The following is a 25,360-nucleotide window of genomic DNA, read 5'->3' on the forward strand; positions in this document are numbered from 1 at the left end:
CAGTAAACAGACAAAAATGCTCGGTTCCATGTGGGACTCCAGAAACAAGAAACCTGCTCCTGATTGTATCCCGTCTGATTAGTTACATCCAGGCAAAATTACCATTCATTCATATGTAATGACATGTAATGTAAAATTTTGCTAATTGAGTACTTTCTGCATGAAAAGTAGGACATTCATTAGTTATCCAGGAAAATGTACTTGCAAAAAACACAAAAAAAATCAGGTACAAGTTTTTATTGATGTCAACAGAACTCAGTATCAGTACAACTGATCATTTAAAATTTTCAATTAAAAACAAACCACTGCATTACCTGGAGAGACAGTAAACCTGGAGAATGCCCACTAACTTTCCTGAGGGCTTAAGTGGGAATGAGGTTCAACACGCACAAGGGGTACCACCTTCCAGTTCAACAGTTAGCCCTTTGCTTAACAGGAAGGCTTCTTGCTTTGGTTCACGGCCTAAAAAGTTTTTCAACATCTCCTCAGCATCCAGTGAACCTCCAGGCTTCAGGATGCAGTTTCTGTAATCTAAGCCCACCTGAAGAGAGAAAAAGAAACATGATACATGAGAACGAATGTGTCTGGTTTGTACAAGGACGTGCCCCACACTTCAAACAGTAACGTCAAGGCAAGATTGTGTTAGTATGCAAGATATTTGTTCAGGGATGTCAATAAAGGAGGGATACGGTATGTGGCTTAGCAGGTTAGGCCTCTGTGTACATGATCAAGTTGCTTTTTCAAGCCCTGACATTAATAGAATAATCACATCTCTGTTGAGCCTTTGAGCAAGAACATTAACCTCTGAAAAGCTCCAGGGGGTCTGGATAAATGATCTGACCCATGCTTGGACCCCCAAGCTTTGCTCTTGACTGTATATACACACCACTGAGGCAAAAGCCTTATGACCACCCCCATGTGAAGCAAATAATGTTGACTAGGGCTGTGCGACACGAAGATACACATCAGGTGATGAAATAAAAACATCTTTCATTTCATATTATGCTCTACCATTTATTTCATGGTTTAGCAAAATACACTGTTTATGGCAAGATTTCTTTGGATGACAATTCAGCAAGGTTACTGCAACCACATGAGATGTGGCACTTGTATGGAAGTTTTTATTGGAAGTTATTTGTAACCCACAGAAGACAATCCACAGATATGTGCCATGATTCACAAATATTTAATTATCCACAAATATGCATTTTTCAATTTATGTTGTGTAACATATCCATATCCACAAAAATAGAAGGCGAGTGGGTTTTGCACATTTGTGGATTACGTCCTGTATTTGTAGATCACGTTGTATGTGTTATATTACTTCCCTCCCATTGATTTGTGGATTTTTGTCCAGTTCGTACTCCTAAGAGGTCTGGGTGGGAATAAATTTTTCAAAATAGTGTGCAATAGTTTTGCGATCCTACTACACTTGCTCACTTGTGATTTGCTGCAACATGAAGGCATGGATAAGCCTAAATAATACAGATTTAAAGCCCACTATAAAGGGTGTAGTGTTAAACTATAGTGGACAATGTACAGCATGTAACTTTAATATTATGTTTTATATGTATTTATTAATATTTGCAAAGTGTCCATTCACCGGCAGTAAGCAAGACAGCTGGTCTACTGAATATGAAGTGCATACATACAAACACAAATATATCAAACATAGAAAGATATTACAGCCGTAAAACTGCATATAAAAGTTTAAACTTGAACCTGCTTCATGCAAGCAACTCCCCTTGGTTTTCTAGATTTCTTTATGGGCAAATTTTTATTAATATTTCAATGTTTGTGTGTGCCCTTCAATAAACCAGTTGCCTTGTTTACAATCACTGATCGTGAAAGGACACAGTGCAATTAATTAATATGTTTAAAAACACCTGAAAACTACATAGCGTGCATTGTCTCCTAGAATTTAATGCTTAAAGCTCACTTAAACAGATATATCTGCATCATTTAGGTTTATACTTTAGTCCATTCATTCTCTCTTCTGTACTTGAAATTGACACAGTAAAGTTATTATTAGGGCAGGGCCGATCCACATTTTCAGTTCCAATCAGAGTCTGATACACAACTGCCGATATTGAGAAATACCTATACAAGCTCTTTTTACTTCAATATGTTAATAAATATATAATACAGACGCTCCTCTACTTATGAACGAGTTACGTTCCGAACAGCCGTTCGTAACATGAAATGTTCATAAGTCGTTAATTCAACATCATTTTAAGGGTATATGCAAGTACAAAGAACTAGGATGCTAGGATTACGCAACGCTACATTGGTGAGTGGACGGCAGTAGTGTGTAACTCCTCTCAATTACGAACACAAACAAGTTGGTCTCTGTTCATTTATTCGCATATCCATCGCATTCGCATGCCATGAGAACTAGATAAGATAAAGCACATAAATCATAAAACGAATCAGTAAAAACACAGGCACTTTCCTAGAAATAAACACTAACAAATACAGCTCGCTCACGCCATTAACTTGCAAAACGGACATAAATTCTCGTACCTCATTGGCCGCGTTAATTCAAGAGTTAAATAAAAAAAATATATATGATTGCAGCTTATCCAATAACTCAAATCTCCATGAATATTGAAAGTACAACTTAAAACACTTTCTCAGCCGCATAACAAGTGCTGTGCAAACTGAGCTAAACAAAAATATGTTACAAAACTGACCAGGCCACAACCCAAACACAAGATTAGTTCCACTATAGAAATACTAGAAAAGTCCTTAAAAACATATTCAATTATAATTACATTAATTAATTCATCGTTTATATCAAATAATGCTGGGATTTGAGTTATGTTTATCCTTATATGTAAATTAATTCAAATTAAAACAGCACAACTGACCCTGATGGTAGTTACACAGTGGCCAGAAGTCATACTAGGCGGAATTGGCATGCAGAAAAAAAAAACTGATTTTGCGGACAGGAAACGGGAGCCCAACGAACAGTTTGGACTTGCAGTCCTCTTCGTTCGTATGTCAAAGTTTGCAAGTAGAGGAGCATCTGTATATATTTGTACAAACCGGATTCCAAAAAAGTTGGGACACTATACAAATCGTGAATAAAAACTGAATGCAATGATGTGGAGATGCCAACTTCTAATATTTTATTCAGAATAGAACATAAATCATGGAACAAAAGTTTAAACTGAGAAAATGTATCAATTTAATGGAAAAATATGTTGATTCAAAATTTTATGGTGTCAACAAATCCCAAAAAAGTTGGGACAAGGCCATTTTCACCACTGTGTGGCATCATCCCTTCTTCTTACAACACTCAACAGACGTCTGGGGACCGAGGACACCAGTTTCTCAAGTTTAGAAATAGGAATGCTCTCCCATTCTTGTCTAATACAGGCCTCTAACTGTTCAATCGTCTTGGGCCTTCTTTGTCGCACCTTCCTCTTTATGATGCGCCAAATGTTCTCTATAGGTGAAAGATCTGGACTGCAGACTGGCCATTTCAGTACCCGGATCCTTCTCCTACGCAGCCATGATGTTGTGATTGATGCAGAATGTGGTCTGGCATTATCTTGTTGAAAAATGCAGGGTCTTCCCTGAAACAGACGACGTCTGGATGGGAGCATATGTTGTTCTAGAACCTGAATATATTTTTCTGCATTGATGGTGCCTTTCCAGACATGCAAGCTGCCCATGCCACACGCACTCTTGCAACCCCATACCATCAGAGATGCAGGCTTCTGAACTGAGCATTGATAACAACTTGGGTTGTCCTTGTCCTCTTTGGTCCGGATGACATGGCGTCCCAGATTTCCAAAAAGAACTTCGAATCGTGACTCGTCTGACCACAGAACAGTCTTCCATTTTGCCACACTCCATTTTAAATGATCCCTGGCCCAGTGAAAACACCTGAGCTTGTGGATCTTGCTTAGAAATGGCTTCTTCTTTGCACTGTAGAGTTTCAGCTGGCAACGGCAGATGGCACGGTGGATTGTGTTCACTGACAATGGTTTCTGGAAGTATTCCTGAGCCCATTCTGTGATTTCCTTTACAGTAGCATTCCTGTTTATGGTGCAGTGTCGTTTAAGGGCCCGGAGATCACGGGCATCCAGTATGGTTTTACGCCCTTGACCCTAATGCACAGAGATTGTTCCAGTTTCTCTGAATCTTCGGATGATGTTATACACAGTTGATGATGATAACTGTAAAGTCTTTGCAAGTTTTCGCTGGGTAACACCTTTCTGATATTGCTCCACTATCTTTCTGCGTAACATTGTGGGAATTTGTGATCCTCTACCCATCTTGGCTTCTGAGAGACACTGCCACTCTGAGAAGCTCTTTTTATACCCAATCATGTTGCCAATTGACCTATTTAGTGTTAATTGGTCTTCCAGCTCCTCGTTATGCTCAAATTTACTTTTTCCAGCCTCTTATTGCTACTTGTCCCAACTTTTTTGGGATTTGTTGACACCGTGAAATTTTGAATCAACATATTTTTCCTTTGAAATGATACATTTACTCGGATTAAACTTTTGATCTGTCATCTACGTTCTATTACAAATAAAATATTGACATTTGCCATCTCCGCATCATTGCATTCAGTTTTTATTCACGATTTGTTTATAGTGTCCCAACTTTTTTGGAATCTGGTTTGTACTTCATATATAAACAAACTAGTAAATATAGATGGAAAAATGTAAGCCAAAAAAATCCTTAATTAGGCTACTACAAATATACATAATGTAGTGTTCCACCTCGTTTGCAAATCTTGTTTAAGCATTTTACAGTATCATTTTACTGAATATCTTCCAAGATATGCAAGTGGTGAATGATTAAAATACCCTACAATGGGTTTCCAGATTTCTTTATGGGCAAATTTTTATTAATATTTCAATCTTAATTGACAGCAACCCCTTGTATATCACAAGCTGTAGAATGTGTGCAAAGCTGCCCATGTTAGTGACTCCCAAATCATACATTGCTTTTTTCATATTACTCGCGTTGTCTCGCACAATTGCATGCACTTTGTTTAGTGGGATTTCCACTAAATGCTACTCCCACCTCTCAAAACTTTGTTTTCACAAAGTTTGGAAATCGCTGTGCTACTAGTTGTTGAAAGCCTAAATTATTTCTAGACCGTCACCCTTTTATCTGATGTTCTTACACTCCTTGTACTGCAAAGAGTATGCATATGACCTCACAGCAGGCAGAAGTCACTGTGCTCACATCCACTGAGTAGTGTAAAACTTAGTGGCAGCTTGAATGCTGCAAAAAAAAACATCTAAAATGGGAAAGAGCTGTGCTGCAACTTATTGTAGAAATAGATTTAACACAAAATAGCAGCTATCTATTCAGAGATTGCCAAAACCTAAATGATTATGTATCGAACATCGATTAGTCACATATGGCCAATACCTGATCCGTAAAAAAAAAAAAAATAAATAAAATAAAATTCTTGATCAGCGCCGATTCCGATCGGAATAACGGATCGGCGCATCTCTAGTTATTATTAGTCACGAAACAGTATTGCGAAGGAACGCAAAACTATTTAAAAAAAAATATCTTCCCACCCAGGCGTCTTAGGTGCTCCATATACTACAGATGACCTGCAGACATTTTTTTTTAAATCACAAATACATAACTATCCACAAATAACTATTTTTATTTGCGCTGTGTAAAATCATGTCCACAAACATATGGAGTGATTTGCTGACCTTGCTCCTTTTTATTTATTTTTTGTCTCGTAAAAACAGTAAGCGTCAAGGTCTGAGATATACGATAAGGTAAGCTAACATTCAGCACTCATAGTCAACATAGCTGAATGCAGAACAAACAGGCAGGGATAAAGATCCCAGTTAATAATTTGGCCCTTGTGAAAGTCACACTTTATGAGAATCAGGGTCAGAGTATCTCCAGAAGAGCTGCCCAAGTTGGGATTTACTGAGATATGTAATTCATAAAGAAATTACATATACAGACAGCGTTGACATGATACACAGGCTGAAATTGTTTTGTTGCACGTCTTTGTAATATGCTATTTGCCTTACCTGGATGTTGCTTTGAACAAAACCATATGCTAGTTCTATCATTCTATTATGAATACAACAGTAACTAGTTACGATACATTTCCCACCATTACTCAGGCCTATATCTCTGGCCATTTCTTCTGCATTGAACATGCTGTCCTTCTGTCTATCCCTCTCACTCATTCACTCTCAAAAGGAGAGCAAATGGCAAATAAAGCATTATCATTTAACTGCTCCTGTAGCTCAACAACTTCAACATTGTGGGAACAAGATCATGGGCTCAAATCCCAAGCAGCACACAAACTGTATGCTGCTCCCTCTGTTGTAAGTCACTTTGGATAAAAGTACAAAATGAATAAAATGTTAGTTCAATAAATTAATAATGACAAACAAGACAAAAAAAATAACCTTTGAGTCCATGATTCCTTCTTTCTTGAAACGGGCATAGAACATGTCCATAGAGAAGACCTCACTCCATAAGTAACCATAATATTGTGCATCATAACCGCCTGCAAGGTGTCCGAATGTTGCCGGCATATTGGTGCCTATAGGGGAAACCCAAATAAATAAATAAATTCTGTGTATGTGACACATTTCATGCAGGATTTGTATACCAGAGCAAGATAGGCAAGCAATCACAACTACAACCTTCAGATGCAGGAACTCCCAGGATCTCCAGGCAAAGTCTGGCGTACTCTTCCGCTGGGTCTACACCAATTCTGGTATGCAACACCTGATCTACCCTAGCCAACACAATCTGCCTTAGGTTGAAGAGGCCTGGGAAGAAAGAGAAAGAAAGTCAACTAGTATACAATGAATAAATGAAAAGCAGACTGACACTCTGCTTATAATGAGAAAAGGTTAGACAAAAAACAAATAACTGAAGAATACCTGTATTAGCCAGGCGAGACTTAATGAGCTTGTCCAGAAGCTCCTCTGGAATGGGATTACCAGTCTTGTAGTGCTTCGACATGCGGAGCAGTGGCTCTTTCTCCCATACCCAATTCTCAAGCATTTGGGAGGGAGCCTCCACAAAGTCTCTTTCAACATGGGTCCCGCTAAACATAGCAAAATTTGCCTAACAAAGTGGAACACATAATGGAATGAATTGCAAACCTTAAGTTTTTATTTTCACACTAAAGTTTTATATCATGAAAAATAAGCTGGAGTACACAAATTGTGTACTTTTCCAGACAAATGTGTGGATTTCTCTACAAATAAAATTAGGACAATATTTGACATAATTTTTTACATCAAAATGTTATAAGCATGTTCACAATGGTGATTTCAACAAAAACTTTAATAAGTAAACTGAAATATATATTTTAGAATACACAGTGGGGCAATTTGACACCATAGTCTAGAAACAATGAAATACAGAGACTCCTCTACTTACGAATGAGAAACGTTCCGAATGGCCGTTCATAACATGAAATGTTCGTAAGTTGTAACATTTTAATGGTATACGCAAGTACAAAGAACTAGGATGCTTGGAGTATGCATATTAAGCTGCTGTGCGGCAGGAATAGCGGCCAGAAGTCATATTAGCCGGAATTGGTGCATAAAAAAAAGATCTTGTGGACAGGAAACGGGAGCCCAATGAACACAATTTGGACACAATTTTGAATCTATTTCGATACTTTTGATTCTTTATTCCATACTTATCCTGAGTTGGAAAACGCCATAATCAAATTCCTTACTCTTCCATAAGGAACAGGAACCCTGGAAGTATTAATTGTGTAACAAAAAATATGTCGAGCTTAGTTTGCTCCAAAGTAGCCCCTGTGCTCATAAGAACCATGACTCAGAACATAATGAAATAGGAGAAAAACACTTAAGATTAAATAGGCTATGAAATGACTACAAAAATTTAATTGCATAGTTTTCTGTGATTAATCATAATATTAAAACAAATATTTATACACTGAATTCCCAAATGAATCTAAAATAAAAATGAAAATATATGGCTCACTGTTATGAACTTAAAACATTAATTCACTATTTTTTTGTGACGCCGTATTTTACCGCATTTTTTTTTTAAACATTCTGGAATTCATGATAATGATCCATGTCTTAATATTTGTTTGACAGTTTAACTTAAACCTATGATACACAGACTCTTCATTTCCAACAAAAACACAACTTTCAAACAAGTGAAAACTGAATATCAGTGCTTTCAAAAAGGCTTGAACAGATGGCAATAAGAAAAGCGAGGATATTATAAGCAGGGATGTTAAATGACTAGATCCTCAAAATTACAAGTTTGAAAAGGTTAGAAAAGATGTTAAATATTTGAGCTATTATGCTAACAGGATCAAATGCCTGAAACAACATTTTTTAGATATCACCATGTAGCGTGGCTTCAATTTTGGGAAAATTAAAAATGTAATCAATTCTAGTTCCTCACACATACAGTGCCGGTGCAAATTTTGAACCTGTGAAACGTTTGAGTTATTGGCTTACATAACAAAGCAGTACCGTAGACTGTGGACCAGTGGTAAAACTAATGTGCATTGCCCGAAGTCCGGGGAATACAATTACAGTTGTCTTGTAGACATGCAATTTCCAAGAAAACATCTGAATCAAAAAAATGTACATATTGGCCTTTAATTCACAGAGGAAAAAATGATCAGAAAGAAATGAAGGAAAGCATTCACACCATCATGAAATACATCTGCTCTCACCTGAGCACAGAGCTGGTGCATGACATGGCCAAACTCATGGAAGTATGTTTCCACCTCGTCATGCTGCAACAGCGAGGGTGCGTCCGCTGTGGGTTTGCTGAAGTTGGCGACCATGGCAGCCACGGCAATCTGTCGCGTTCCATCAGGCAGCAAGCAACCAGGCTGCAGACCGAAGCATGCAGCATGGCCGTACTTTCCCTCTCTGCAGAAACATGGCGTTCAATGCCGATACTTCACAGCAGCAATGAAAAAATCTTGTCGATATCACTAAATTGTCTGCGAGTTATTTCTTGTTGGTGAACTTACTGCAGTGCTTTTAGAAAGACTCAGAACCTTGCAAATATTCAGTTCTTTGTATTTTTAATAAATTTCCAAAAATTTCTAAAATCCTGTTTTTGCTTGGTCAATATGGAGTTTGGTGTAGACTAATGTTTTTTTTTTTTGCGATTTTAGCATAAGGCAACAACATAAAACGTGAAACAATGAAGGGGCATGCATAGTTTTTGAATACTTATAAAAATATCAAAACAAACTAAGAAAGCACATACAGTGTATATATAAAACCGTTTTATACAGATTACCTTGGAAAGAGGTCGAGGTAAAACTGCCCAATTTCATGAGCTGTTGAGTGATCTTTGACGCTATACAGCACAACATCCTCATGCCAGACAGGGGCATCCTCCACCAACTCAAACGAAAGGTCTAGCAGCTCCTGGTAGATATCTAGGAGCCCATGTGTTACCACCTCCATTGGGAAGTACTCCTTCAGTTGATTCTGGTCCACAGCATATTGAGTTTCCTCCACCTGTGTCATAAAATACCTAGTATCCCAAGCATGAATCTGCCCATCAAAGGGGAGACCCCTCTTATGACATTCCTTCTCTTTTAACTTGAGAATCACAGCACGCTCCTCTTCACCCAGTGTCTTCAGTCTGCGTGCCAGTTCCTCTGGTTAGGAGGAAGAAAGAACAGACTAGAGGCCCAGTTCTATAAGAAAAGAAGTTAATATTTAAAGCTATAGTTAAGTGTTTAAGCTGCATATGAAGACTAACATACCGAGGAAGGCGGACACCTTCTTGCTGCATTTGGCCATGTTCATCTCCAGCACAAAGTCACCATGGGTGTTAAAGCCAAGCAGAGCACTCTTCTTGGCTCGAAGTTCTATTAACTCCTTTAGGATACTTGAGTTCTCCTACAGGTGAAAGAATAAAAAGGGAAGCTGATTCAGTTGCTGTCCAAAGCATGTTTTAGCATAAAAGTTAGTGTTTTGATGTTTATTTTGACCCATACAGTAAATAAGCAGAATTACTGTAGCCTGCAGATGTACATGGCAGTTCTTAATGGAGAAAAAAAATACATCAGAATTCAGTATTTCAGCTGACACTGAAAAGACTGCATCTATATCCTTGAAAAATATAGCGGCTTGCAAAAGCATTCAACCCCCTTGAAAGTTACAGAGGTCTAGAGTATAATACATACACACAATTTTCTCAAACATTTATCAAGCACTTTTCAAATACAAAAACAAGTAAATTGTCCAACATTAAAGAGATAAGAACCTGATATGAGACATTTGCATAAGTATTCAACCTCCCAGTGCTTTGGAAGCTCCAGGTTTGCACAGATGACAAAGTAATCACAAAGGGCACAAAGGTGGCAGTTATCAGACCATAATTAAACATAATTTGGTACTACTTAGTCCTGATGTTTCTCCCTGGATGTAAAAAGTACCCTTTGGAAGGGCCATGGCCTTTCCTGGACAATTACTACAAAAATGAAGATGAAGAAACATTCTGCTAATTTGAGACACAATGTCATTGAAATTCACAAGGTAGGAGAAATACTTAAGAGTTTGAATGTCCCATTAAGCACTGTTGGATCCATCATCGGGGAGGGTAGCAAGAAGTCATTCCTTAAGAAGAGCCACATAAAAGCATGTATGGCATTTGCTACAAAGCATGACAAAGACCCAGTTAAGATGTGGAAGGTGTTATGGTCAGATGAGACCAAAGAGACACTGGAATGGCTCAAAAACGGTGAATGTTCAGCAATGGCCGAGTCACAGTCCTGATCTTTATCCTATTGAGAAACCGTGGCACTATTTGAAAGCTGCTGTATAAAGGTGCCGTCCCAGCAACCTACAGGATTTCCATAAATACTGCCAAGAACAGAGAAAAATCAGTATTCCACAGTGTGCAAAACTGGTAGTTTCTTCAGTTAAATATCTACCGAAAAACAGTTTATTTTGACAACGGTATTGTTACAGAATTTGAGTTCATATAAAAATTGAATGGACAAATATATGTATAAATCTGTCATCCAGAAAATTACTTTCAAGGAGGGTTGAATACTTTTGCAAGCCACTATGCTGGAATACACAACCAAAAAGGTATGTATAGAAAGAACGAGCCTTGGGGAGTGTTCATTATATGGCATGAGAGTTCATGAACACAATTTGCTGCATACCTCCTTGCAGCGGGAATTAAAAGTTACTTCCAACTGTTTGCGTGTTTCAGGGTCGTAACACTTCTTCATGGTGGGGAAGTAATGTGGATACTTCAAGGTGATCTTTAATTTTCCATCCTCATCCTTCTCAAGAGAGTTCAGAAAATCCTCAGGAAGACCACCTGAAGTATACCAAATAAATGCACAATACCTCTGAGATAATAGGGAAATAATGGTACACATACTCATTGTGTCCGATTCAGTACATAATTTTTTTTTTTGTTTGTTTTTTTTCATGGCAACAAATGAACATTTAATGTATTAAATGTATGAACATTTAACATTTAATCACATGGGCGGAACCTAAATTTACAAGTAGATGCTCAATATGGAAAACATTTTGCTAACTGATGTGAATTGTTTACGGCTCATGCTGTTACAGTCAGTCATAATTGGTGACATGCTAACATTTTAGCTTCCCTATAAATTACACAAACACTGGAGAGAGAGTGGTTGATAATTCTAAGAGTATCTGTTGGCTGTTAAACCAAACTCACATATAAAATATTGGTTTTCGGCCTTGTCTCTTCATGCAGAGATTTCTCTGGATTATCTTAATGTTTTAATATGTACAGAAGATGAAATTCCCAAATTAATTGCAATATTACATTGAGGAACATTATTCTTATATTTCTGCACTAATTGCTTAAGCAGTCTTTCACAAGGTGGTGAACCACTCCATGCCTCTCTGGGCAGCTCTTTTGATACCAAATCATTTTACTAATTTGTTGTCAATTAACCTAATTGTGAAATATTCAATCAGGTGTTTTGTTTTAGCATATACAACTTTTCCAGCATTTTGTTGCCCGACCCAACTTATTTGAAACATGTTGCTGGCATCAAATTCAAATTGAGCATATGTCATAAAACAAAAATATTTCTGAGTTTTAACATCTGATATGTCCTATTTTTTTCAAGTAAATATGGCTTTATATGATTTGCAAACCATTGCATCCTGTTTTCATTTACATTTTACAGTGTTCCAACTTCACAAAAAATCCAAGTTCTCACCAAGTTGGTCTCTGCTAAAGGACAAAGTTGTTGTGTCTTCATTCAGGTGTTTATTGAAGTCAATGCATAAGTTGCTTAGTTTTTTCTTGATATTTTTGATTTCCTACATAGGGGAAAAATCTTCATGATCATTGTAAAAGAATTTATAAAATAATATTTGATCCATTTTGAATATTGGTCTCTTACATCCTGAGCTTCCTTCGGGAGGTGCAAACCATTCCTCTTGCCAAGCTTTATCAGTCTCTCCATGTACCTCTTACTCTCAGGACTTAAAGTTTGTGCTTCCTGCTTTTCCTGTAAGAATGTAAAACACAGTATGAACCCCTTATTTTATTGCGGCATACAAGCTCACTCTAACAGGTGGCAACAGAAGTGATACCTCTGAACTATACAAATGATATTAAAATTTCATAGTAAAATGTATAACTACATTTCACTTTATAACTATGATAAAGTTTACCATAGGTAAAATAATCCTGGATTTTACTTAGATATAATATAATGCTCAAGCAGTTTCAGTTTTTAAATCTATTAGCACTGACAGCCTTAGCGCAAGTAGATTTTCTATTTGATATACTTTAAGGTTATTTTTAGAATGAAAAAGCAAGAAAATTTCACCTGGAAGGCAACAATCCTTTGATAAACATCCTCCCTCATGCTCATCTCAACATCAAACTCTGACAGCTTCTTGTCTGCATCAGTGCTTGACATGCGCACATCTTTGAATGGTGAGACATGCTGAGGAAAGTCAAGCATATTACGCTGAACTGCAAATTGAAAGGAAGACAAATAGTTAGTTAATCTATAGGGTTAAAAGCACCTTCTGTTAGTGTAGACTTCATTCAGAATAAACACATTTCTTCAGAATTTGTATACAGAAAGTTTCACTGACAACCACAACCAGAAAACAGACAATATGAAGCTACTGGAAGAACTCAGCTGTAACATAGTACCAGAATAGCACCAATAAAACACTGAAGCAAAACCAACAACAAAACACCTTAAGTAATTTGCTGTGCACCCTCACTGTTTATTGCATCTTGTCATTAGCTAACAATTGGGTTCCTCCTGACCCCATCAAAGTGTCCTTGAGCAAGATACTGAACCCCAAATTGCTCCCGGTGAGCAGGTTGGCACCTTGCATGGCAGCCCCCGCCACCGGTGTGTGAATGAGTGTGTGGATGGGTGAATGTGAGGCATGAAATGTAAAGAGCTTTGAGTACTCGTAGGAGTAGAAAAGTGCTACATAAATGCAGTCCATTTACCATTTATCTTTCTCGTGTATTTCAGTTCATAACTCGTTGAAATCTTATTGTAGAAACATGAAAAAAAACAGACTAAATCCGTAATCTGTCCTTTTCAAAACGTCAATTGTCGGAAGTATTAAAGTTTTTAAAATTAGGTTAAGTCGGTAAAAAAGTAAACCATGTCACCTTTCTTTGTTTTACATGCATCGGGGGCGAGTAGTGCCTGAAGATCGCTTTTCAGGGGGGATGTCGCAAGGTGTGAATGGCTCATGCACACATGAAAGTTGCTACATATTCAATGAAGAGAGTCCAGAGTGTTTAACCTCTTGTCCAATAGTGACGAGTTCAACAGTGACACAAATCCATGCCGAAAAACCACTTGCTTTTACTCAGTATCATCTAGGGCTGTGTATTGGCAAGAATCTGACGATACGATATATATCAAGAGTTACGATTCAATATATCGCTATATATTGCGATACTATATGTAAGGTCATAAATCATGTGCATACAGATTCAAGCAAAAATGTTTACTTCAGGTAAACAAGCTCAGTGCATACAACTTTTAAACACCCACTACAGCAGAGATATTCAGCTAAAATTTAAAGCAGTCCAGTTAGAAAAAAATCTAGAAGCAAAGGTCTGGAAGATCATAATGTCTAATTTTTTTGCTTGATATTTAAGTAGCCTATTAGTTGTATCAACATTGCATGTAATCAATACCTGACTGTCAAATCAAATTAATTCAATACATTTAGAAAACTTTTTGACAATATTTACTGTCACGTGACATAAAACCGAACATGTATGTATGACTGCTGATATGTATAATGTTGAGTGGTATCATATGGGATGGCTGAACTTGCATGGCATTAGTCTGTGCGTTTCTTCGTCCATTCACATTAGAACCGCCGGGTCTCCTTCAACAGCCAGCAGCACGTTTTTCTGCGTTTCATGACCTGCTCGTCGGCTCCTCATGTGTGCCACGCCCCCTGATTATCCACGTGTGTTTCCCCGATTGTCTCCAGCTCTGTCTGATTACGTTGCCTAGTCCTGTGGTATTTAAGTCCCGGTGTTACCTGTTTCCCCCTTCCGTCATTGTGGTCTGGTGATGGTTAGTCTGTTTCCTGTCTCTTGTTCCCGAAGTCCCCGAATAAACCCGTTGCGTTTTCCCGATTTCCGCCTGCCTGGCTCGTTCCTGACCCACCTACCCGCACGATCGCCCGTCTGCCAACCCTGATCGTGACACTGCGTATCACACCTTTCATTTTTGTTAATGGGCCATCACCGCTCACCCATCAAGATAACAATGGGACAGTCTGTAATCCTCACAGCAGTTACTGAGTTACTGTCATCCCAAAAAGCCGTAAAAACCTAATACAGTCCTATTTATGTCATACATTTTAGTGTTCATGGATTTAAGTACTGGTTTTGATAATCCATCCATCCATTTTCCAAACCGCTTATCCTACTGGGTCGCGGGGAGTCCGGAGCCTATCCCGGAAGCAATGGGCACGAGGTAGGGAACAACCCAGGATGGGGGGCCAGCCCATCGCAGTGGTTTTGATAATCCCACACTGATTATATTATTAAAGTCTCGTTTTAATATAAATACACACGAACTTATCACTTTAGTCGCTATTAGAGTAGGATATGGGCGATCTTATTATTTCGAAAAGATATAAAAAACATGTTACATTTTTCTCATATTCGTTTTATATTTGTCGGAGTAACAACACAAACGGAATGACAAGTAATTTTTACTTTTTACTTTACATTTTATTTATTATCTCAAATAAAACATGGGGTTGCCAACTTTGGGGAGCTGACTGGAGTGAGATTTTCAATTCGAGATGTAAGCACACAAATGTAAGTTCTTACCTTGTAAGTAGTCCGCTTTTGTATTTAACTGTGTAAATACACTTTTGATGTAGCAAAATTTTAGGTTTATAATGGAATAATATATATTTGAAAAAAGTTCCTGCGTGTCTGAATCGTGTCATGCCAGATTCTTGAGATTTGGCAACCCTGAAAACGTACTTTTGTTTCACCCGAGTTGATTTATATAAACAAATAACATTATTTTATACTATTGTTAAAAAGCGGAAACTTCAACGAACATGAAATCACCAATACGTCTATTTATCCAACATTTTATATAATACAAAATGTGTTTGAGAACTTTTCAGCTTTATGATTTCAGGACAGACCAGCCACTCTCTTAGGAACATTATGGCTTTTTGGTTGTGGGTATTAGCTTCACTGCTGCTATTAAAACTAAAGGCACATTAGCGCAAACAAACGGCTGCATACGCAGAACTGAGTTTTGCTTGGCAGTCAAAGGCGTTTGACATTAAGTGGTGTGGGAAAGTGATTCGTAGTGCTGGGCGATATGACGATATATATCGTAGGGACGAGCATTAAATAGGCTATGACAAATGTATGATAATGTCTTGTCGCTATGTAATGCATACTCTACCCTTTATATAAGTGATAATCAAAAATAAAAATGAACTTTTTCGCAAAGAAACTCCGTCTTGTGGTTTTGCGACATGACGCTTTACGTTGTTGCGACATGCTTTACGCTAGTTAACTCGTGAGTGATGGAGAAGCAAGAGGTTGAAGATAAATGCCCGGAGTCGCAACAAACTGAAACTGCTATGCAGGCAGCATCCCAAGAAGTACTTTTACCGAAACGTGGGGGTATGTCAGTGATTTGGTTGCATTTTGGCTTCAAGAGCTCCGACACGGAGCAAAAGACAGTCATGTGCAAACTCTGCCAAAAGACTGTTTCCGTGCCCGACGCTAACACAACAAACCTCTTTTACCACTTGAAGAAGGTCCACGAAAAAGAATACGGGAGAATCGAAGAAATGCGACGTAAAGAAAGTTGTGAAACAGCCCGGGCAAGTGGCGAGAAAAAATATAGCCAGCCTATAATTAAAGAGTCTATCTTAAAAAGCACACAGTATGAAAAAACGTCCCAGCGCCATAAAGAAATCACATGTGCCATCTTGCATTACATTTGTAAAGGCATGACCCCCGTGTATGCAGTTGAGAAGGGTAGCTTCCGAGACCTCGTCAAAGTCCACAACCTTATGGACATGGCGACACTTGTTGACCCACGGTTTAAGACAGCCTACATGAAGGAAGAGAGGGTGGAGTTCATAAAAATGAGAGCTGCAGCAGAGCTGGTGGACATCAGAATCCAGAGCTTCCCTGTCCCCATCCCACAAAGAAAACAAAGAAGAGTTTGGGTAGCTACTTCAAAAAGGCAGGTCAAGGTACCACCCACTCCCAGCCAAGCAGAGCATCCATTGAACTGGAGCTCTCCATGTATCTTCAGGCACCTGGGCCTGACTCGGAGACCGACCCTCTGGAATGGTGGAGGCAGCATGAGTTGAGTTTCCCATCGGTGGCCAGGCTCGCCAAGAAGTACTTGTGCATTCCCGCTACTAGTTCTTCATCTGAAAGGGCCTTCAGTGCGAGTGGGAACATCATCACATGTAAGAGGTCATGTCTTAAGCCAAACACAGTTGACCAACTTGTCTTCCTTGCACTCAACCTCTAAATTTGACAGACATTTTTTCTACTTTTACAAAGTAGCCTTTTATGTTTGCACTTTTATTCATGGCTAATGCCTTAAACAGTGTTATGTTCAACTCTGATATTTACTTTTGATACTTTATTTTGGTTTGCAAACTTTGCACTACAAGGTTGAAAAAATGTTTTGTGTTTATTTTTTATAATTGAGTGCTTTTCTGCTCAGAAACTTGAAATGGTTGTGCACTTTAAATAAAAAAAAAATAGAGCGTATTTTGATAATACTATTTAAATAACTATGATGTGGATAAAAAAAAATGTGAAGGCTACTGTAGCTCTACCTCCACCACATCTGTTGTCATTTGATACATTTATATTGCTAAACTAAAATGTATTTTTCTCATTTGTGACAGTTCAGTAAAATGCCACTTCAAAATAAAGTTGCAAAAAAAGTATGCAATGATATTTTTGTCAAACTTTTCAGAGAATAACTGAAAACGTACTTTATTGTGGTATATCGTGATATATATCGTTATCGTGATATAAAATGATCCATATCGCGATATATGATTTTTCCATATCGCCCAGCACTAGTGGTTCGAGTGCTAGACCACTACTGAAAAGACTACAAAGCAGCGCCGATTAAAATAGAAGCACCCCGTCAGGTTTTCAATCATAACTTTCTGTTTTGGCTATCGGTCCAGGTCCGTATGGGACAGCTTCTGGGTCCGGACCTAAACCACGGTCCGCCTGTTAGTAATCTCTGCACTATACGCTGTATATATTTAAATTAAACCACTTTTTACATTTATTTTTTAATTTTAAAGAACTAATTAAAGAAAATAGTTGCTGTAACTTCCAACATGTTTTTTGTTCAGCGTGACAATAAAGTAATGACGTCTGCCTTGAAAACAGCATGGCTTTTGGCGATATCCTTGCCATCTTTACGATGGAAACGAAAATGATTCCACACTTTAGCTCAGTACACCGTAGGAGCCAGTCTAACATTCTCAGATTCAGCCATTGCCGCCGCCACGCGAGTGGGACGCAATTGGCGCACTGCACTGAGCTTAGCCATCTAGCAGTCCGGAGGTTAAACATGACACAAAGCATACCACTGTCTACTGTGAATATATGTAAACTGTTAATTAAACAATTGATGTTGTGTTTTTGAAAAATCGATACTATATTGTAAAATGAAATATTGCGATACTCAAGTGTATCGATTTTTTCTTATGAACTTATTAAAGAATGAATACATCACAAGCAATTATCCATCCATCCATTTTCCAAACCGCTTATCCTACTAGGTCGTAGGGGTCTGGAGTCTATCCCGGAAGCAATGGGCACGAGGCAGGGAACAACCCAGGATTGGGGGCCAGTCAATCGCAGGGCACACTCACACACCAGTCACTCACACATGCACACCTACGGGCGATTTAGCAAGTCCAATTAGCCTCAGCATGTTTTTAGACTGTGGGGGGAAACCAGAGTACCCGGAGGAAACCCCACGATGACATGGGGAGAACATGCAAACTCCACACACGTGACCCAGGTAGAGACTCGAACCCGGGTCCCACAGGTGTGAGGCAACAGTGCTAACCACTGCACCACCATGCTAACCCCCCAAGCAATTATATCAATGCTAAATATTTAAAATAAGTCGTTTATTAGTCAATTATAAGACATTCTTAAATATTCCATAATGCTAACTCATGCCTAATATCAACTAAAATCAATTTCCATATCAGACAGGCAAATTCATAAGAAAATTAACTTTAGCTAAATAGCATTACCTGTAAGGTTTTTTTTTTTTTTTAATTTATTCCAGCACTGGGATTTTGCAACATTTATGACAAGAAACTGGTTCTATGCTATTGACAACCGGTTACTGTAAAAAGAAGGAAAATATAGCAGTCATAGTAGAACCTGATTTTACAAAGCAAAAAAGGGGAATGCCAGGAACTATTCTACCTGGAATTATAAACATAGCCACACTCAAAACCTCATTTGAACTTTAAAAACTCCATTGTGTAGGGGTTTCTAAGCAGTCAGCTGATCCAGTTGAGGGAAAAATGCTGAATTGCCTATACTATTCCACACCATTTCCAGGGAACTCAGGACTTTTGTTATTATTGACAATGGCAACAATTTAGGTAGGTTTTGACACATCTAGAAGAATATGCATGTTCCATGAAGAATTACCACTTCTAAATCATTCCTCTGCATACTGCCACCCATCTAAAATCCTTAACGTCATATACGAAAAAAATGACAGATTTCCACTGTACACTTTTACCATGTCTGAAAGAATAATCACATCCTGAAAGTGACATTAAGGGGTGGCACTTTAGTTTGTGTTCTACTTGCTCAATTTGCACTTCAATATGTCAGATAATGATATAAATGTGCCTTTAGCTTCTCCATCCATCCATTTTCCAAACCGCTTATCCTACTGGGTCGCAGGGGGTCCGGAGCCTATCCAAGAAGCAATGGGCACGAGGCAAAGAACAACCCAGGATGGAGGGCCAGCCCATCGCAGGGCACACTCACACACCATCCACTCACACATGCACTCCTATGGGCAATTTAGCAACTACAATTAGCCTTAGCATGTTTTTGGACTGTGGGGGGAAACCGGAGTACCCGGAGGAAATCCCACGACGACATGGGGAGAACATGCACCTTTAGCCTCTCCTTTGACTTTATTCTCAATGTATCTGTTATTTATTTAAAAGTTAAAGAATAAAGGGATTGAAAATGTAACAAAAAATGCATGTGCCACCCAGTGGAGCCAGTAGACCACACATCTAGCCATTTTTAAAAAAAGTTTATAGATATGCGCCAATTATTTGTGTACTTCTGCCAATGGTTAAGAATGAGCTAATATTTACCACAGAATTCGTTTTAAAACGGTGAGCCATATTACTTGATGGTGAGCACACCTACATACTAAACAGCTAGAAAAATGTCAATTGTGTAGAATTATTTCAGCATTAGTGAAAACAATATCAGAAATGCATTTTGCAAACATTGCAGAAATTTCATGAGGGGGATCTACTAGCAAACATTTCAAGAAAACAAATGCGACTGGTCATCTTAAGGCAAGACAGTGAAGAATTTCTGAAAAACAAATCCGTTCCAATAAAGAAGGCTGCAGTACTGCCAAATAATGTGTAGTCCATCAGTAATGCAAGTGTTTGATAGCAAAAGAAAATTCAATGCAGACAATATGGAACCAAAATATATTACTTAGAAAACTACTAAGTTTCATACTTGATGATCAACCCTTCTCTGTTATAAATGCTATAAATATATAATATGTATACAGTTATAAAATATGCTCTGGGACTGTAATATGCCAGAGTTAGTTTTCTTGCCAAAAATAAATACTTTTTCATATGTGATTAATTTTTCAATTCGGGTGTCCCTTTAAACTTATTCAAGCAGAATGTCCCAAAACAATCGATATCAATATCAGTGCTATTTTTTTCCAAAATAATCAGCTATTGGTATCAGCCAGAAACTTCCATCACTAGTTTTTGTGAAGTACATCTTGGGTAGAATGAAATGGCACTAACAGGATCGAGTTGGTTCACTAAAGAATGTGCCCTCCGGATCCATAAATATATAATCTTACCTGTATATTCCACCTCCACATCAGCCAGAGCCTTTAGGGTGTTTTCATAGGTGACACTAGCTAGGTCCAGGGAGCCAACTGCATCATACACCTTCTTTGCACTTGCAATAAGTTCATCAGAGAGATGCTGGACCTGTTCTGGCCTCTGGTCCCAGCGCAGTCGGTTTTCATTACTCATTTTTGCTGCACTGCCAATTGCCACTTCTCCTGATGGGGTGAGGATATTAATCCAAGATTAAGCATTATACTAGAATGCAAATGCATTGAAGCTACTCCATATACATCTGAACACCACTTGCATGCTTTTGTGTGTAACCAAAACATTTAAAAACCTCTTCTCCTCACAATTTCATATTCTGTTGTCACACAGATGCACATGGATTAACATGAATAAACAGTAATTTAGTGCTGTCCTAAACAATTGCTCTTTAAACAATTAAAACAGCGATTATTTTTTTGATTATTCATCTAATCTAACAACTAATTTTTCAATTGATCTGATAAATAATTGCTTAAATAAATTTTCAAGTTAGTCATTTAATACAATTCACAACTCCACCACACACACAAATCTGAGATTCTCATTAGCATTTCAATTTATTAAAACATTTTTTAAATATTAGAGCATTATGAACAAAAAAGGCAAATCTTAAGAGATTCAATAGGATTTCTAAGTTAGACTGAAGTTTACTTATTTCAGTACACCAATTTGACTAATGTTGAAATAGATGCTAAAACATGGAATGATTTCATAAGTAGCGAAACATGTTTTTAACAAACACTAGCAAAGGTAGTTTATAGTTTACTTCAGTAAGCAAGGAGCGATTTAGGCTACAGTGTGTAAGAATAGTCGTAAACGATAATTTCTCTCTCTTACATGAAAGAATAAGTAAACAGAAAATATAAAATGGCTGAAACGGTGTCATTAACGTCAGCTACAGTAGAGGTGCAGTAAAGGTGTCATGACTGAAGTATTCCCAAACTTTGGAAGACCGTGTGGAAGTCTTTTTTGCCACGTGTTTCTCCAGATGCTCTGGAGCTCTGCTAGTAGACAAAGCCATGTTGCCTCGTGCATGGCAACATGGTGTGGCAAAATTTCCTTTTTGCAGGATGGTAGGAGATGTCTCATTAATATTTATGAAAGAAGTGCTACATGACTGGCCAGTGCATGCCTTACAAAATAGTGTGACACTGAATTCTGATATAGTTTTGTCTAATATCGGTGCCAGCAGTCTTTAATTGATATAGTTTTAATGGTGCCAGCAGTGAAACAACTAGCCAGCTTATTAGCGGAATAACTTTGTATTGTAAATAAAAACCATGCCACAGGTCCAATAAATTAAATATTGTAGCTCTCGAGTGGCGAAGAGATCATCGGGTGGACAGTAAAATTGAGACTGTTTAATTGCATGGTTCTTAAAAGGACAGCCTTAATGTGCTACCGAGGGGATAAAGTACTTTCCATTACAATATGTTTAGCTTATCACTTAGTGCACTGCAATTCCAAAACATTTACGTAGTTTTAAACAACGCGTCGACACTAAAATTCCACGTCAATGCATTTTTATAAATTGACATAATTGATTACGTCGAATAATCATCCCAGCCCTACAGAAATTACACTGGGTAAATATGCTAAACGATGCAACAAAAGCAACTTTCAGCAAAGAAACTTTATGTAACCATGAGAAAAAAAACTACACCTGTCAACAATTTTTGAATTTTGACTAGCTACATCACCCTTAATATAGGCTGCACAAAAATGGATCTCAATTCATTTTAGAGTTCTTACACAAAATATAGAGCTGGAAAAAAAAATTCCCACCACGACTAGATTTTTATCGGGTCTCAATTGCAACCCGATATCAAATACTGGGGGTCCTTGGGTTGACACAGTTCCGTTCTTATGACAGTGATGTAACCTGAATTTCGGTGCAAGTCAAAACACACCATTTTTCTGATCTGTTTACAATGTCTAATTTCACTTCCATCGTGATGGCTTTCCTCTTCACAAACGGAACACTTGCGCTTCTAACAGCCCAAAATGGCATAAGTAAGCGTGCTAGGGGACACCAACTCCCTCTCTCATACGCTGCAATACTGTGTATTCTTTTGCCGCATGCAATCAAACTAGTTCATCCACGTAGTCAGTAAGTACAACGCTAACAATGTAAGCCAAAAACACTCACGTCTCAATTTTTTAAAGTTTTTTCATGGGAGTGAGCATTGTAAACTCAAAACGTCGTATTTTAATATATCGTAACCCGAGGACCCGCTGTATAGGTTTAAATTAATGCTATGATCAAGCAGGCAGTGCACACTGCAACTCATGCCAATCAATGCCTATCGCACAAATAAGAATATAAGAAATTTACAAACGAGAGGAGGTCATTCGGCCTATCAAGCTCGTTTGGGGAGAACTTAACTAATAGCTCAGAGTTGTTAAAATCTTATCTAGCTCTGATTTAAAGGAACCCAGGGTTTTAGCTTACGCTACACTAGCAGGAAGACTATTTCATACTCCAACTACACGCTGTGTAAAGAAGTGCTTCCTCAAATTTGTGTTAAAACGTTCTCCCGCTAATTTCCACTTATGGCCTAGAGTTCTAGCATTTAAACTAATATTGAAATAGCCATTTGGCTGAACAGCATCCAGACCTGTTAGAATCTTATATACCTGGATCATATCCCCCCTTAGTCTCCTTTGCTCAAGGCTAAACAGGTGTAGCTCAGCAAACCTGTCCTCATAAAATATTCCTCTAAGACCAGGAATCATTCTCGTAGCCTTACGTTGCACCTTTTTCAAGGCAGCAATGTCCTTAAGGTATGGTGACCAAACCTGCACACAGTATTTTAGGTGGGGTCTTACCAAGGAATTATATAATCATAGCATCACTTCCCTTGACTTAAACTCCACATACCTAGAAATGTATCCCTACATCCTGTTGGCCTTTTTTATTGCTTCCCCACACTGGCGAGAGTGGGACATGGAAGCATCAACATACACACCAAGGTCTTTCTCAGAAAAATCTGAATGGATGCGCCAGTGAATTTTAAAATAAGGATTTGTGGTTTGGTTTCTTTAATTGGCTGAGTGTTCACTAGTTTGGCACTAAGTATTTCCAGACCCAAGACCCATTAATATAGGTTAATTCTAGGACTGGGACTGGGAAATCTGATTGTGGATCAGCATAGAAGCTTGCTGGTTTAAAATTCTTATTTTCCAACTCTGCCTTGTGACCCTTTCAGAACTGGCTGTGACCCAGGGGTTGAAAATCACTGGTGTAAATAGTATGCTATCCCAAAAATGAAAAAACTATCATGTTATGAGTGATAATATTATTCAAAATTGAATAGCAAAAAATCTATATTTTAAAACTGGTCACTAAAGTTACTAAAGCCGGTTACTATAGCTTGCTGATAATGTCAGGAACGTTTTGAGTTATTATGGTCTTTGAGTCGTTGCCGAGATATCATGGCTTATAGGTGGCATCACATGGTTTCATATTACTAATGGGCCTTTTTCATAGCACCATATTGCAATGAAATGGTACAAAAATGACAAAAAAAGTTTCAAGAAAAGTTAATACCGCTACATTTGTAGTATTGTAACTAGGGCCGACATTAACGACTATTTTCCTATGGATTAATCTATCGACTATTTTACCGATTGGTCGATTCATCTGCACAATTCAGATAGACCGTTTATGTCGTGTATGTTATTGCAGCGCTTTAGAAAATGGACGCTTCGGCACTATACGGACATTATATTCGCCCACAATGCCATAAGCAAATTAGTAGTATGCCTAAAATATTAATGAGATTCGTATTTCGACGGTCAGAAATTATTAATCTGTATAAATTCGGCGTGTCCTTATGCTTATTAAACTCGGTTAGCGGAGTACCCCATGCTTTTGTTTTGGTAAATCGTGGAATCGATAAGCACTGAAGTAGCGGTGAACCTGGAGTTAGCAGCCACAACTTCTTTTAAAAGAGGACATATTGTGGATAAACAAGGTAAAAAGACGTTGCTGTGGCGCTACTTTTGCTGATTAAATTGTAACACGTTTTTGTAAACATAGTTCGTATTTTATTTTAGACAGTACAAAACCAATGATGTTACGCCAAAAGCATATATTTAATAATTCGAAATACCCGGCTTAAGGCTTAATATAAGGCCGAAAGATTATCAGTCATATCGAAAATAACTACAGCATATAGGTACTTCAAAGTCCATGGATGATATTTAGAGTATTTGTTGGAGTTCATGAAGCAGTAATTGTACTGGGTAAATATAGCTTAATTTTCAAACTTGAGTGAAGGCTAAGGTAAGCAAACAGCCGCGCAATATACCTTTGCCGCACGCCGGGTAGTTAGCTATCATACACGAGGAAAGCAACTTTCAGCAATCAAGCTTTATTTACCCATTAAAAATAATCATACTACACCCGTAAACAATTTTTAATTCAAGTAAATAATAAGTACCCTACCTGTCGGGGGCATTTTTCAAGAAATTAAACGTAAGAACACCACTCGGGCCTTAAGGGATTGTCGTTACTACCTTCACGCATACGTACATTATATTACACTTTACGGCGCTGCCTGAGTGGCGTGTACGAATTTTCCAACCCAGTTTCAGTAAACCACGCCCTTTGTTGTGATCCAGTTGGCCTTTCCAACCCAGTTCCACTGGACCATTAACCTTGTGATACCGTAGGC

The 25,360-nt window shown here is 38.1% G+C and overlaps 1 protein-coding gene across 1 annotated transcript; it reads right to left on the reverse strand.

Moving 5' to 3' along the window:
* Positions 1-222: 222 nt before the first annotated feature.
* thop1 (thimet oligopeptidase 1) lies at positions 223-25,253 on the reverse strand. The gene is made up of 13 exons (XM_048990152.1): positions 25,132-25,253; positions 20,642-20,848; positions 12,830-12,978; positions 12,398-12,505; positions 12,212-12,314; positions 11,162-11,322; positions 9,752-9,887; positions 9,277-9,643; positions 8,696-8,897; positions 6,903-7,089; positions 6,660-6,788; positions 6,420-6,556; positions 223-541 (listed from the first exon to the last, which is right to left on the reverse strand). Exons 1-13 carry the CDS (start codon positions 25,142-25,144, stop codon positions 380-382), a joined length of 2,061 nt encoding a protein of 686 aa, XP_048846109.1. The 5' UTR covers positions 25,145-25,253; the 3' UTR covers positions 223-379.
* Between the last annotated feature and the right edge of the window lie 107 nt (positions 25,254-25,360).

Source organism: Brienomyrus brachyistius, chromosome 21 (assembly GCF_023856365.1).
Source record: "Brienomyrus brachyistius isolate T26 chromosome 21, BBRACH_0.4, whole genome shotgun sequence".
NCBI lineage: Eukaryota > Metazoa > Chordata > Actinopteri > Osteoglossiformes > Mormyridae > Brienomyrus > Brienomyrus brachyistius.

Bases quoted from the DNA above. Each gene is read 5' to 3' on its own strand.
- thop1 (XM_048990152.1), bottom strand. The intron at 12,315-12,397 runs GTAAGAGACCAA...TCCCCTATGTAG, and splicing joins TCCCGAAGGAAGCTCAGGAT to GAAATCAAAAATATCAAGAA. The intron at 6,557-6,659 runs GTTGTAGTTGTG...TTTCCCCTATAG, and splicing joins GGGAGTTCCTGCATCTGAAG to GCACCAATATGCCGGCAACA.